The 16583-nt window shown below is 34.9% G+C and overlaps 1 protein-coding gene across 2 annotated transcripts; it reads left to right on the forward strand.

Moving 5' to 3' along the window:
• Window positions 1-9891: 9891 nt before the first annotated feature.
• On the forward strand, window positions 9892-15311 carry LOC149567430 (Leucine-rich repeat protein kinase family protein). 2 transcript variants are annotated; one of them, XM_089820616.1, is made up of 3 exons: window positions 10254-10364; window positions 10531-10912; window positions 11638-15311. In XM_089820616.1, the coding sequence occupies exons 2-3, from the start codon at window positions 10696-10698 to the stop codon at window positions 14922-14924; spliced, it is 3504 nt and encodes a 1167-aa protein (XP_089676742.1). In that variant the 5' UTR covers window positions 10254-10364; window positions 10531-10695; the 3' UTR covers window positions 14925-15311. The 2 variants fall into 2 exon arrangements, with proteins under 2 accessions (XP_089676743.1, XP_089676742.1); XM_089820617.1 differs by lacking the exons at window positions 10254-10364; window positions 10531-10912 and adding an exon at window positions 9892-10235.
• The last annotated feature ends 1272 nt before the right edge of the window (window positions 15312-16583 follow it).

Raw genomic sequence — 16583 nt, forward strand, 5'->3', positions numbered from 1 at the left:
AATTCCTAACCTTGAACCTTTTTATACAAGCTTTTGCCTCTTACAAAACTAGGGCTAGAATAATAGAAAAATAGTAGCCGACGCCTTTTAAAATATAAGGGTGCTACCCCTTAACCCCATCTTGGGGGTGCTACCCCCAAACCCCTATAGAAATAATATGGGGAGAAAACCATGTTGAATAAACCTTCAAGTTTGATTAGGCTCCATATCACAACACATCATTCTAGTGTAACAGAACACCATTGTTGTCTGGAGTGAATGCTGATGCTTCCTGTATGGGGGAGTGTCTGTGATGGACAAAGTCATCTAGGACTCTTGTTGGAAGTTTTTTTGAATAGTGTCTTTGGACACTTGAGCTAGTAAGAATTAGTTGTTGCAGAGTTTGATGCAGTAAAGTTAGTTTTTGAAACCTTTGACATTAATGTCAATGGGGGAGAAGTTTAGCATGAAAAACATCATGAGATGATCAAAAGGAAGAACATCATAAGGAGAAAGCAAGAAAGAACAAGTATAGTAGTTCAGAAAGCATGGAATGAAATTTTGATGAGAAGCACATTGAGGTATATCAATGGGAAAGAAATTGGAAAATTTTAGCATGGGAAAATGATTGATGAAAAGGATTTGAAAAGATAGATAAATAGTCTTTTGTTGGTATTCTTGGAACTAGATGTTTTTCATCTATGTTGCCATCAATTCCAAAGGGGGAGATTATTGAGAGATTGTTTGAAGTATGAATGCTAATGATATTCCTATGGGGGAGTATTGTAGATATGTTACTATGATGATATGTTACATTCATGACTAATTTTGTCATTGATGTCAACATAACAGTTTTCTATAATATCTGACAAAAGAACAATGGAAAGATCAAGTTGGTACGGATGGCTAGCTAAGTATTCTCACTATCTAAGGTTATGGGAGATACTTTTGAGTATCTAATATATGTATTTAATGTGAGATGAAGAAATGATAAGTCTAGAAGAAGTTATGTAAGTTTTTTTGATGTTTGTTTTGAGATAGAGTTTGCAGAGGCATATTTTTGTAAACTTGTTGTATCTCTTAGTAGAATTTTTATTTTAAGAATCAAGGTTGAGGATATTTAAAAGACATATTGATGATGACATGGCTAAGGTTTCTCTTCATAATATTACATGTACGAAAAGTTATTCAAGTTGCAAGGCAGAAGATTGATGTTATCGCTAAGTGCAACATGTTCTTAATGTGGTCCTATAATGATTAATTGAGAAGGTCTAACAACTGACTCAAGGAATTTTTTTATGGATTCAGTATAAAGGAAGGAAGTTTTCCTTTATCATGATATAGATATGCATCAATGAGAAGTGATTGTAAACAATAGAGAGAGCAGAATGCGAAGTTGAGCATAATAGAGTAGAAATGAAGGAAACTTCATTGCTGATGTTTTCCTATGTGATCCAAGGTTTGATATTTGGATTTGAGGTTTGTGACCTAGTCTACAAGGTCTATAAGTGTTTAATTCAGTTGATAGAACAAAGGAAAGAAGAACATAATAGTAAATTGTATGTTTGAGTAGTGATCTCTTCTTGTAGTTGAAATTGCATTTTTGGGTAGTGGGCTTTTCTTGCATACATTGTAGTAAAAATCATAATAGGGTTGGAATCTCCTAATAGGGATTCAAAGTCTCCTAAGAGGGACTCTATGTTGAAATAAACTCCTAACATGGTCCATCCTCTAACAAGGAATATTTATATTAGTACATCATCTTGTGGACATCATTCCCACTAGAGTTTTCCCTCTAATCAAGGGTTTCCCTAGTTTACATATATGGTGTAATTGTCTATGTGCATCTTATTATGGTTGTTGTTTACTTTGGTTGAATGGTTAAGTTTTTTTAAAGAAGATAAATGTTTTAATTTTTATATAATCAATTCACCCCACCCCCCACCCCATCTCTTAGTTATCTTGGTGGACTAGTGTTTCTAACATGAATGAGTTAATGTCAGTGTCCAAAAAGCATGTCATCTCATCATCAACATTTTTTTAAAGCATATAAACACTCTTTAGTTCTCTATTGATTTTGACGAACTTGTTATCAATTTTAAATGTTGCATGAGACAAATCACATTGTAGGATCCCACCCATTTTTGCACTCTAGTTTCTAGATAATAGCATAGCATATTGGGGTAGTATATCCACAACCAAGACACTCATTGTCAATTATTTGTTAGGATAAGTAGACAATCAATAAGGTATTGTATTTATTATCCCTACGATAGTTACTTCTCTTTGATCCATAGCACAACATCTACCTTGAGTAGTATCTACCTTCAATCCTAACTTCTCCATAACCTCAAGAGGCATTACTATATTTGATGCACCAAAATCTATCATCTAGTTCATCAATGTCTTTCCATTTATAATAATGCTTAAGAAAAATAGATCTATATTTCCTAAGCATTGATTTATTGAATCATCTAAATACATGGGTGAGATTTGAGACACAACACCCTCCATTTCTACTGGCTCTTTCTTTTCCTTAGATGACTCACTTGAATTGCAATTTAGGTCAACATTTTCTCTAACATTCCCAACCCATGTCAAGGCTTTATCCTTATGTTCTACGATTCTTAATAATTCTGAGAGTGGGACTTTTACTATAATCTATGATATCATAAACAATATATAAACGGGAGCGGTATGATGAATTTCTATTTGCATACCTTTTGTCTCTTTGTGTTTATTAAAGATAATATTAGCACCATGATTTTTTTTCTCTTTATTTTCAATAGCATCAAATAATATTTCTTGCTCTTTTTTCCCATCCTTATTTTAAGCTATGGGAATATTTGAAGCATCTTATTTCTTAGGTTCTCATCTATATATCACATTCTTGATCTTGATGTCATATCCATCCTTAGTTTTATCCATTTTACTCTCCTTAGGATATGTTTGCTTAACAAAAATATTGGCCTCTTTACCCCCTCCATTCCTAGATATCATACCTCTTGTCTACAATTGTGAAACCATGTTGGATCTGATCTCATCAATATCCTCCTTAGTAGATCTTCTCAAAACTACTTCATCCTTTAAGGAAGTCATATTATAGGTTACATCATCCACTCTGTCTTCATCTGAAAAAACTTGTTGATGCATAATATCATGGATCTATCTTCTAACATTTACATCATTATCAACATCATCAATACAAGACACATCATCATAATATGGTTCTACCATGTTATAACCTATGTCATCAGTATTATTTTCCTGATCAAGTTTCTCATTATTTTCATTCTAGCAATTAGAAAAGAAATAGCAACAACACATTTTTCTGATGAGTGAGGTAACTGGCATACCATGCACCATTGGGAATCATCTATCATGTTGACAAAAGCTCTTTGCAAAGGATCAGGGGTGATTTTCTCATTTGTATTTTTTGGATAGGGAAGAATATGTTTACCATCCTTCTATTGGGAATTGGAGAGTTAATTTTGCAACCTACTCCACCTATTATAGTTTCCTTGGAGTTGGGGTTTATTTGTGGGAGGGGCTTTGTCATTTCTATTTTTGGGGATATTGAGATCTTTAATGGCAATAAGGACTTGATCCATCTTTTCTACTTCGGTCTTCTTATTTCCCATAGGTTTGTGATCTTCTTTCTTATTTCCCCTATTTCGAAACAATTTAGGATCATCCCTCTTATTTCCCAACGTACTAGAGATCCTCATATTACTCTTAATATTTATTGCAATCCTAAAGGCATCTCTTAGAGCTCTTGGATCTTTATCCCTTAACAAGTATCTAATCTTACCATCAAAAACATTAAAATAAGTGGTAAGACATACCTTATCACCCAATCTCATTACTTAAAATAATTTGTACATCCCTTTTTGAAATCTAGCATTGAATTTAGGGACAGATTCATTTTAGAGCTTCTTTATATTATTGAACTTGTTTAAAATATAACTAGTATTTGGTTTATCACCATATTTCTCCTTAAAACAATGCTCCATCTCTCTCCATGAGGATATAGATCCCTTGTGCAATCTCTTGAACCACTCCCTTGCATCATTAGTTAGTGATTGGACATAAAAATTCATAACCACATCCTCATGCTCAGCTTCATAATCATTTAGCAAGTCTAGAAAACATCTCAAATGATCTTCACAAGTAATAACATTATTTCTAGAAAACTTTCTCAGCTTGTTTCTCAATTCTTTCATAGTAGTATTTGGATATCTAGGGATCCCACTAAAACATAGTTTCCTATATCCTTCTAATTGGATTAACCTCCTTTGTGATTCACTTCTCTGGTCCAAAAGATTATTTGCATGCAAGTTTGTACTCACTCTTATATCCTAAAAATGATCTCATACATAATTACAAAAAGGAAAAAATATTTCGTTTATATTGAATCCTAAGTTATTGATTTGACCTTGAGGCTTTCTCAATTTACAATAATAATATAAGACCAACTTAAGATATTACATTTACATGTTACATTAAAATATTACATCTTTTCACAATTACAAGTAATCTTTCATCTCACAATCTTCATAAATATTTACTCAATGCTCATCTAAATGTGTGTGCAGATTAACCAAAACATCTTCAACATGTCTTCAATATTTGTCCAAGTCCACCTGGCCAAATTCCATCTCTATTAGGAGATACAATTCAAACAATAGTTTCTGCTTTCTAGAAACTTTGTCTTAACATTGCCTTCACTAAATCCATCATAACTCTATCTAATCTTCATCTTTCCATACACACTCTTAACTGTAGCATCTAGACATACTCTAGAACATTATCCCAAGTGCACATAAGTTGTTCTTCAATCCTCAAACTGTGTGAAGCCAAACTCTATTTGATACTATGTCGGTCTTCATAGAATAACCAATATGTTGGCATCAATGAAAAACTCTACCATGAATGCAAAACACAACCTTTGAATCTTGTCTCCAACACTACTAAAATACTCCCTTATAGGAAAACCATCAGAATTCATGCTAACACAACTCACATACAATATGTTGGGTTGTAAGGCCTTCATGATTATGACCAATATATTCTAGATTATGGACCAAAGTTCACTACTCTCAAGCTATCCTCTTACTCTATCTCTTTTTATATCATTCACAAGGCTTAATGACATCACACATATAGCCATCAAGACACATATGTTGGCTTTGAGTTCATAATCTCTCATAAAGGAAATGTGCTATACAATATAGGGTTAACTCTCAATGAATTAGTAACCAAAAATATAATACATTACAAAACCTTATGAAAACTTGGGTATAGGTCTACATTTTAACCACCTATCTAGATCCAAGAGCATATAGGTTAACTCTTAAATATAGAACCTTGCCAAATTAAATACGAGGCATAATATGAAGAACAACAGAGGAAATCAACACTCAAGAAGATGAAGCATAATTTCCACTAGTTGTAACATTAAGTTATGTGCACTTAGGATAATGATCCATGATAGGTCCACAATATAAAGCCAAGCTCATGGAATCTAGAAAGAATAAACAAGTGTTCACCAAATCAAACTGTTAGATAGAGAACTCAAAAACTAAAAACAAGAAAATATCTTTTTGGGTGATGCAAGATTACCAATAGCCCAAGGATGCTCTTACATCATAGAAACATCAAAGTGATAAGATGCACCATTCTTTCAAAGTCCAAAATACATGAGCTAGAAAAAATTATCTTTTTTGAAGCAATGTCAAAGATCCTTTTTAATGGATGGGAGAGGGAGCTCTAGGGTATATTTTAATCTTTTGAGATATATAGAAATCCCTTCTTTTTATATTATGTGTCCCAAAATCTTTCCTTACAATACCCTAAACACACACTTCTTCGAATCTAAAAAAATCAAAATTATTGGCATTTTTGGAAAATTTCTTAAGGTGATTGGAATAATCTTTCTTTTTCTTTGAGAACACTATCAAGCTCTCTAACTATAGTAGAATGACAAGATTTGTCAACTCTTCAAAATTTATTTGCATGGTCTTATAGAAAGTGGCTCCTACATTTGATAAACCAAATGACATCTTAGCATAAGAAAAATTTCCCCATTTAGGGGAGAACGTTATCTTGTGTTTGTCATCCTCTCCTACCCAAACTTGATTATACCTTTAATACCATCTAGTAGCGAGATTATTTTGAACCTACAATAGTTTGTGAAATTTGATCTATTAACAAGAGAAGATGGTGATCCTTTAGGGATGCTTTATTCAGGTCTTGGAAATCTATGCAAATGTGTATTTCACCATATTTCATTTAGATAAACATGATGTCAGAAACCCATGTTCTATGTTGGATTGGATAGATGACTTTGGATTCAATCAATTTATTAAGCTCTTGTTCCATTAGAACTTCTATCTTAGGATTAACTAGTCTTTATTTCATCTTATGGGTTTTTCCCCTTTGGATAACTCAATGGTATTCTCTCTATAGTATCTATATTATAATCTTTTAGGTAATCATATGTCCATGCCATGACTCCTTTGATTTTTTCCACATTGATTTATATCATTCTCTCTTTTTTGAGTACCTCTTTCTTGGCGTTCAATTTTTTTCTGTATATGATTCCCATCTCTTCACAATCCTTTTGATTTGTGACAAACTTAAACATATGTCTTTTGACATCATCATAATCAAAGAAACTATTAAGGGTTATCAAACCTTGGGCAATATTATTTCATCTTTAACTGGATTACTTGATCTTCATAAGATTCTTCTATTTTTTGCTATAGTTGGTTGGAAAATTCTCTAACTTATTATATGAAAATAAAAATTTGGTTGTCATTTTCAAATACTTGCCAATGGTTTAAGTATTTTGTACAGAGGGACTCACTATGAAAATGACTGAATCCTCTTGTATAAAACAAATCAATAACAAGTTCAAAATGAGAACCAATTGTGGCTAAATGATCAACTTTTGTGTTTTGCTTCCTTGGGATAACTCCAATATCAAAAGCATCAAAACTTTCAATCAAGTCCCATACTTTATATCTATAGGATCTCATTTGAGGATTCTTAGATGTGAAGGTATTATAGACTATCTTTACTACTAATCTAAAGTCTATTAATACTTTTAGTTGCTCAAGTCCCCATACACTCAAGTAGGTCTATTCATGTGACTATTCATCCAAATTTTGCCTCATTATTTGTTATTCTTAGCTAAAAATAAAAGGCCTTCTTCACTTCTTCTTCATAAGGGGAAATCAGGTGGATTTTGTTGGTTAAACCCATATGGAATCTTGCCCCATCAAAATACATTATGCAGAGCTTAGAGGCTCAAAGGTTGATATCTTTATCTTCTTTATCTATGACCCTTGGCATTGGGTATTCCTCATCAAACATCACATAGGTGTATAACCTTGTTGCATGGAAGCTCCTGAAAGGTTTTCCTTTAAAGAAGTTATTGAGTAGGAAATATTCTTCTTTAGTTTTGTCTCTAGTAACCTCTTCATCCTCTAATACCTTTATGTCATATATTTCTTATTTAGAAACAAAGGTGTGGGTAGGCTCAAACTTTAGTGCAGGCTCATAGGCTACATGGGTTTCATGCATGGGTTATGACAATACGTTTCACTTATCACAATGGGCTTCATGTGAAAGGTTGAGTATGTGATGAATCATGCAAATGTGTGTAGGGGTTATGTACTAGGTGATGTGTAGAGCTATGCAAGGACATGGAAGAACTGTGAACAAGATAGTCTTGTATATAATTGCACAATTTTTTCTATATGCACGTTGAATGTAATAGAGTACACATAAGTCAAGAAAATGGAGGATTTTAAATTTGTGCACTTAACTATGCTTTGATCAAATATGTATTCTATATTTGTCATGTCACATTTTTTGTGATCCTAGATAGCTTTTATTTTCCATGATACATTATATTTATTGTACATGCGCCTCATTTCTACATGTTTTAAATCTTAATTATGTATACATATTATAATTCCAATGTTTATGATATTTTCCTTTCACTGTCATCCTTTCTTTGTCTATAATATTCTTGTCTAGTATATACAACCTAAGAGATTTAAACACATCATCCTATATTTTTTGCATGCTTTCTTATTATCCTCACTCTTGACTAGGTATCTTTGAATTAATCTAACTACGAGTTGAACTAAAAATGTTGCCCTCATAATTTAGTAGATTTTCCAAAGGTTCTGTTAAGCATCATTATCTCTTACAATGATTTAAACATTAAAAACAAATATGAGGCAACTTATCAACAATCTAGACGAATTTAAACTTCAAGTCATAGTTCATGGTCACATGCAAATTCAAGTTGTGCACTCATGGTGAGTAGATTCACACTTCTGTAGGTGAACCTTAGTAAGATAGATCTTCATTTTAGTAAGCTCTAAAATTTTAGAAGTTTGGTCTATCAACTTGTATTGGAAAACTAATAATTTTAGACATAATAATCTATTTATAGAAACATGACTATATAACTTAAATTTGTAGAAGAAAACTAAAAATATATAATTTACGCATGATCAAAGAGAATTGAAATGAAAAAAAAATAATTAAAAATAAAAATACCAAACAAACATCATTATGACAAAAGTTAAAATAAAATTTAAAATTAATTTCTAATAAACAAACGAGAACATAGAGTCCTTACGATCCTTTCCTCATCTTCCTTGTTCATGGCGATGACTCACACGAAACATTTCTTCACAAATTTGGAGGACTAATAATCTACTCACAAATTCAACTCATTCATGTCTTACTTACCTAAATAAGCCCTCCCTAAGATATCAAATAGTGAGACAAGTTACATCCATCAACGAAGTCATCATATTTTTCGCAATAAATAAATAAATAATTTATATTAAAATAAACATTTTTTATATTACTTATTAAATATTTTAGAATATATCTTACATATAATGCCAATTACAAATTTTATCTAAATTTATCTATATTAAATGTAAATATCTAATAAATGTGATTTCTTATGTGTTTTATTAATTTTAAAATTAAATATCATATTTCATTTCAATAATTTCATTAAATTTGGAGAGTCAATTATGGGCGAGTGGATTTGTAGATTTCATTTATACTATTCTTCATCATCAATGTTTAAGATTATACGCATTGATCTATCATCAGATGAGACGAAGCCAATGTTGCAAATCATACTCCATGAGCCATCATGAAGATGACATTGAGCTAATTTTCCTCTCATACTCCATAATCCATCACTCAGATGAGATTGAGCTAATGTTTCATATCATGCTCCATGATCCATCATTACAATGAGATTAAGCTAATATTTCTAATTGTACTATATGATCTATCATTGAGATAAGATTGTGTTGATGTTTGCAATCATACTCTAAGATCCATCATTGATGAGATTGAGTTAATGTTCTTAGCATATTCTATGATCCATCATCGAGATGAGATTGAGCTAATGTTTCTAATCATACTCTATGATCAATTATGATCAATCATTAAGATGAGATTGAGTTGATGTATCAGACCATATTCTATGATCCATCATCAAGATGAGATTGAATAAATCTTTCTTATCATATTCCATAATCCATCAACCACATGAGATTGAGTTGATATTTCTTATCATACTCTATGATTCATCATTAAGATGAAATTGAGTTGATGTTTCAAATCACATTCTATGATCCATCATTAAGATGAAATTAGATTAATATTTCTTATCATATTCTATAATTCATCATCAAGATAAGATAAAACAAATAATTTAAATCAAATTTCATAATTTATCATCATAATATAATTCAAATAATATTTTACATCATACTCTACAAGCATTACCTGTTGCCATTGCAATGTGACTGGAAAAAAAAGAAGAATTACAATGGATCGTCAAATTCATTGGAACTTATACTCTAAACAAATGTTATTCAGTCAAACTCCGGAAATCCCTGCATATTGATACCATGGACTGTGGAAATCCATGGTGGATTGCTCAAGCAAATTGAATGCTTATATTTAATAGTCAGAGTAGAACAATGATCCTAATACAGGAAGAAGCGGACAAAGAAGAGGTTAATTTAAAGGGTAAAGCTTCTTGTCAATCTGTGTCAGCAAAATGAAGAGTTCGTTCGATTCAGTGAAATGCAGAGTGGGGTCGTGTTTGGCCGGCAGATGCGTATTCTCATCACGGCACGGCACGGCACGGCGGAGCGAAAGATTTGCAATTTTGACCACTTTCTTACAAAAACCCGAAACAGGTTTTCTTCTTTTGCTCCGTTTCTTCTGAAAATTAGAAGCAGTCAAATAGGAGCAGCTTCCTCTCAATTGGGAACATTTAACATACGAAATGCGTGCAAATCTGGTCAATAAGCTGTAGCTGAGAACCGGTATTATGTTGAAATTATACTGTGCGCCTAGGCAATTGGAATAGGGTTTAGTTTGTTTTGTACTAAATCTATTTAAAAAATTGGGACAAATGGCGGGTTTCCATTGAAGATATTTAACAATTCTAAAGCCCCTTGCTGATATTCTATATTTAATGTTTTAATGGAGGTCAATAACAAAACGATGAGAACTGAGCCGTCCTCTTTGACCTGATCAGAATCCTCCTCGAAAAGCGATGAGAACGTGATGTTTATGTTTGAAGGTAGGTAAAAAAAATGTAGGTTGGTTACTTGTTTGCCATCTGTGGGTGTTGGGGAAAGCAATTGTTCACAGATGGATGAAGGCGCAGGGGAGAGCAAAGGCAGAGGCAGAAGCAGAGACAATTGCAGGGGTTCCGTTAAAAACAGATTAAGAGGAGTTGAGCATGGCTTCAAATTTGGGATTATTTCATATTTGTTATATTTTGCTACATTTCTGTATGTTTGCACCGCGCACACTGTAAATTCCCATGGACAGATATATCGGAGTATAAAGTTTCAACAAAACAGAGGTACTGTCGTATGTTCATGTTTGAATTGAATTCAATTGAAGCTTTGATGTATCCGAGAGAGACTTTAAATTCCATGGCATGGAAAAGTTGCTGAGAGAACGCCTGCCTAATTTGTACTTTTTCTGGAGTTTTAGCCCGTTTCTGTTGTGATATAGGCATTGCAATCTGGTCCGCCGTCTTGTAAATTTCCTGGACTTTCATTTCACTTTTCATCTTGAAGATGATCCGAAATGTTAATGCAAATAAAATAATTCAATTATTTATACTCGTGACTGAAAATTTCATGTCAGTCATACTGGGTTTAATTAATCTTTATGTAGAAGAGGCCACCTTGCTCCTTCATTGACAAATTTTAAGATCAAATATTTTCCTGTTGTAGAAAATCCATTTTATCCACGTCTCTGCTCTAAATCTTTCCCTCTCAAGAGAACTAACCCCTTTGTGTAATTTCTCTTCAGTTCGCAAAAATAAACTATCCCAGCTCAGCTGTTGCATCCATGGATAGTTTTAGAAACAAGAAAAGTCACAATCCAGAGGTGTCTGAGAAATTCATGACATAGTTTAGACTGAGCATGCATAAGTTAGGTCAGAATTTTTACATATCTGTCTTGCAAATAGGGTGGCTGACTTGGGAACTATCTTTAAAAGCTTTTTAATGGTAGAACATCGTGCAATAGCACAGATTAAAAGTATGATGTTTAATTTGAGGTTTTCTTGTTTTGTAGATGTTGAACTCCACCGGTTGGTGCTCGATGGGACGAATAACGCTTTTCTGGATCAAGACAGGGATACTTTACTTCGATTCAAATCTTCACTGGAAGATCATAATCCGTATAAGGGGTACTTGTACAATACTTGGCTGCAATCAGATACAAGTCCATGTAATTGGACTGGTATTAAATGCGAATCTGTGGAGGGAGAGGGGACGCTACAGCGCGTTACAGGAATTAATATTGATGGCGGTGCACTTGAAGGCCCCTTTTTCAATGGATTCTCGCGACTGACTGCTCTGACCAGCCTCTCTTTGACAGGGAATCAGTTTTCGGGTGAAATTCCAGGAGATTTGGGTGATTGCAAAAGCCTTAAAATGTTGAATCTCTCCCACAATTTTCTGGGAGGCACTCCAAATTTCACAGCTCTCACCAATCTTCAATCCTTGGACCTTTCTTCCAATCGTCTGAATGGGAGCATCTCGACCGTGGTACCCAAAATATGTGACAAGTTAACCGTGCTCAATTTGTCTTCGAACAATTTCACGGGAAGTGTAACAGAAGATCATCTGAATTGCGCCAATTTGAAAGCTGTTGACCTAAGTGAAAATGATCTCGTGGGAGTAGTGTGGGAAGGGTTTGGCAAAATGGAAGAAGTCCTGCTCTGTTGTAACAACTTTACTGGTTCTATTCCTGTGAAAGCTTTCAACGAGTCTTGCAAATTGAGGAAATTGGATTTGTCAGATAATCTACTTATCGGACCCATTCCTGAAAATATATCCAATTGCAGGGACTTGGTTCTTCTGGACCTCTCACAGAATCCTCTGTCTGCAAAAATTCCTCCTCAGCTTGGATTACTGGAGAATCTGAACACTCTTATCCTTCGAAATAATAATTTGTCCGCTAACATACCAGGGACCTTGACGCAGTGCAAGAATTTGTCATTTATAGACCTGAGTGGGAACAGCTTTGGTGGCAGCATACAGTCAATATTAGAAGAATTTACAACTCTTGAATTTCTTATCCTTCATGACAATTCGTATCAAGGTAAGATTCCAGCTGCCATTATGAATTTACCCAATTTGCTATCCTTGGATCTGAGCAATAACAATCTCTCTGGAGCATTACCGGCTGGGCTAGGCAGTATGCGAAAGCTAAGATACCTGATCTTGTCCGGGAATAAATTTGAAGGAAATATACCATCGGAGTTGAGTCAATTATCTCAACTACAGATTCTTGATCTATCATTCAATTCACTCACAGGTTCTCTACCTCCATCGCTGGGCAATCTCACTAATTTGTTATGGCTAATGCTTGCATATAACAATCTTAATGGATCAATTCCTCCCGAGCTTGGTGGGTGCAAGAGTTTGCTGTGGCTTAATTTAGCCCATAACAAGTTCTCAGGGGGCTTCTCAGAGAAACTGAGCGGGATAGGGCGTAACCCCAATGCTACATTCGACTACAATCAGAAATATTTGAGGAAAATACCGAGGCAATCAGGAGAGTGTCTACCGCTGAAAAGATGGTTGCCAGCTGATTACTCACCATTTACTTTCGTGTATGCTATATTGAACCGCAGAAGCTGTAAGGTTTTTTGGGAGAAATTGCTTCAGGGTAATGCTCTGTTCCCGATTTGCCCCAGGGGTGATAGGGGAGCGGGTGAAGAGAAGCTCATCATCTCAGGCTACATACAACTCACTGGCAACAATCTCACTGGTCCTCTTCCTTCAAGTATTGGCAGAATGGAATTGTTCAGCCTTCTTCTTTTAGGAAATAATTATTTTAATGGACAGATTCCCCAAGAGATTGCTCATCTACCACTCTTCGGGCTCAACGTTTCTTCCAATAATTTCAGTGGTTCGCTTCCCTCCTCACTGGGCAACATCAAGTGTTTGCAGAGATTGGATCTTTCATACAACAACTTCAGCGGACAAATACCAAGCTCATTCACCAGTTTGAACTGGCTCACAGCATTCAACGTTTCATACAATCCATTTTTGACTGGGGTCGCTCCATTTGCAGGGCAATTTAGCACATTTGATGAGACTTCTTATATTGGAGATGATTCAATGTGCTTTTACAGCCCTCCAAGCATGAGAACGAACTTGAGCAATTCAAGGTCATGCATAAATCGCCAGGCTCCTCCTGCAAATGGGAAAAAGGATTCATACCAGGAGAAGAGGTCTAGGCAGATAAAGCTTGTTGTGATGGTCATAGCCATTTTAGCAAGCGTTGCTATTCTCGTATATGGAGTTCTCACCTTTCTCTTTGTCAGGAGAAATCGGCTACCAAATGATAGGTATAACTCGATGGAAGGAACTGAATTCATTCTTATGAATAACAAAAGCATTAGCAGTAACACTAGCAGTAGCAGTGGGAGTGGCCTGGACTCAAATTCAAAGAACGTGCATTTTTTCAGAGGTAAGCATTTCACCTACACAGACATTCTCTTAGCAACAGCAAATTTTTCGGATTCCACTGTGATAGGCAGTGGGGGATTCGGCACGGTTTATAAAGGAAAACTGAGAGATGGGTCAATAGTTGCAGTCAAGAAATTGCAACAAAAGGGGCCTGAAGGCGAGAGAGAGTTCTTAGCTGAAATGCAAACCCTGGGAAGCCATGAATTCCATGAGAATTTGGTTCCTCTGCTGGGCTGCTGTTTATTTGGAACAGAGAAACTCATTGTGTATGATTTCATGTGCAATGGCAGCTTGGAGGATTGGCTCTATGAAAAAAATGGCGGCCGCGATCAATTGGATTGGATTACAAGGTACAAAATCGCTTTGGGAACTGCCAAGGCACTCAAATTCTTGCATCATGATTGCTCTCCTGCCGTAATACATAGAGACATGAAAGCCAGCAACATTCTGCTGGACAAGAAATTCAATCCCCATGTCACAGATTTCGGATTGGCTAGATTTGTGGATGGGGCTGAGAACTATGTGAGCACAGTGGTGGCAGGGACACTAGGGTATGTTCCACCGGAGTATTCCCAGTCTTGGAGAGCCACCACCAAGGGAGATGTTTACAGTTTTGGTGTAGTCCTGCTTGAGCTTGCCACTGGAAGGAGGCCTCTTTCCCTCAACACTGATGATGGTAATTTGGTTGAATGGGTGAGCCTTCTTATTTCAGCTGGCAATGCCCTCCAAGCCCTTGATCCAATCTTGTTGCACCAAAAGTACCAGCCTCAGCTCATCAGATTTCTCCATTTGGGTATCATCTGCACACAGGAATCTCCAGATTGTAGACCTGGCATGGAACAGCTCCTTATCTCACTTGAATCTCTCGCTAATGTATAATATATAATTCAGCTTAGCCCACTTGGGTAGATGAGCTGGTTTGAGGTTGTGGGTAGTTCCCTATGGTCTTGCATTCAAATCTCTCATGGGTTTAAGAAGTGAGACATCTTGCAGGTGGCTGCCCTAACTCGCTTGGTCGCGAGGACACCCCATGTAAAAAAATATAATTCAGCTGGACAGACCTTGTACCACTTTCCCTCACTCATATGCACATAAGGGTGTACACTGCTTTTCCTGTATTATTACAGTCAGTATCGTTAAAAATCCTTCACTTTCTGTTTAAGGATATTTTTTATTATAATTGTGTAATCATTTTTTTAAAAGTGATTAAGCAATTATATCCAAAAATACTATTGGCACTGATTATTTGATGTCTCCGTTCTTTCATTTCTTTTCTCTGGCTTAGTTTCTGGTCTCCTTTGCTCCAGTGTGGATCAAGCTTAAGCATCGGCGATATTTGTTATTCTTTAAGACATTCAAAATCTGAATAGCGAGCAACCTCTTGATTTATAGAGTGCAGAGCCCTTAAAATAGTGTTAGCTAACTGTTCTATATTTTTCCTTTATATAACATGACTGTTCCTGTAATTTCATTATTTTTGGTTTCTTCCCTTCCACTAACAGGTGTCTGTGTTAAAAAACTACCGATCTTTTGTTTCATTGATGGGGGCATTTTGTAGGGTCAGTTCAATAGTATATTAGGTGGTCGTGTTATTGTGACCATCAAATTCAACTCTTTGTTGGACTAGTGTGATAGTCGGCACATTTCATTCGTTCATAATCCATAACAACATTATCGACATTTCTTTCAGTGTCGAGTGAGAATCACAATTTATACAAACAATTAAGTGGTTTATTTGTCAAAACTCAATTAATTTTGAGAAATTCAAATAACTATTTGGGAGCAACACTTACATCCTTGCCCTACTATTACATGCTTGCTTGATGTCTTCAAAAGTCATTACAAGCATTTTGATATTAGAGATTGGCATATACGAGTTTTAACAAGCTACATCTCAAATTCATTCCCACGAGTTACTAGGTCACCTATGTGTAGTAGAGTAGTTTTGTGTTCATAAGGTTCACCTTCATAATTGATTTGATCTCAAGTAGTACATATTAGAACATTTAAGACACTAGAGGATAAAAATACAAAGCATTGACAAAGAAATCTCAAATGTCAAACATTTCTACATTAAAGTGAGAGCAAAAGACTCACTTTCATTTTCTTGAATTCTTGCATTTACTTTTGGCATTTGGTCATCGTGGAAATGATTAACACAAACTCCTAATTAATTTGGATCATATCTTTTTATTGAATCTCAAATGTCAAACATTTCTAGATTGAGAGCAAAACACTCACTTTCATTTTCTTGAATTCTTGCATTTACTTTTTGCTTTTGGTCATTGTGGAAATGATTAACCCAAGCTCCTAATTAATTTGAATCAATTCTTTTTATTATTGACATATTATTAATTAGTTATTTATCTAGCTCTATAGTGAGTGATTCATAAGGCATAACATTATAAGGGTTTTGCAAATGGGGTAACAAGTTGAGTGAGTGTTGTCATGATTTCAGTCCCCAATATTTTTCAAACCTCTAGGATTAGGGTTGAGTCAATTTGATGTCATGTCTATGTCTAGATTACCCTTAAGGAA

This window comes from Cupressus sempervirens, chromosome 3, assembly GCF_028749045.1.
Source record: "Cupressus sempervirens isolate cs-2001-9-10 chromosome 3, ASM2874904v1, whole genome shotgun sequence".
NCBI classification, from domain to species: domain Eukaryota; kingdom Viridiplantae; phylum Streptophyta; class Pinopsida; order Cupressales; family Cupressaceae; genus Cupressus; species Cupressus sempervirens.

Coding starts and splice junctions, on each gene's coding strand:
- LOC149567430 (XM_089820616.1), top strand. CDS start 10,696: ATGGATGAAGGCGCAGGGGAGAGCAAAGGCAGAGGCAGAAGCAGAGAC. Junction 10,913..11,637: donor AAAGTTTCAACAAAACAGAG/GTACTGTCGTAT, acceptor CTTGTTTTGTAG/ATGTTGAACTCCACCGGTTG.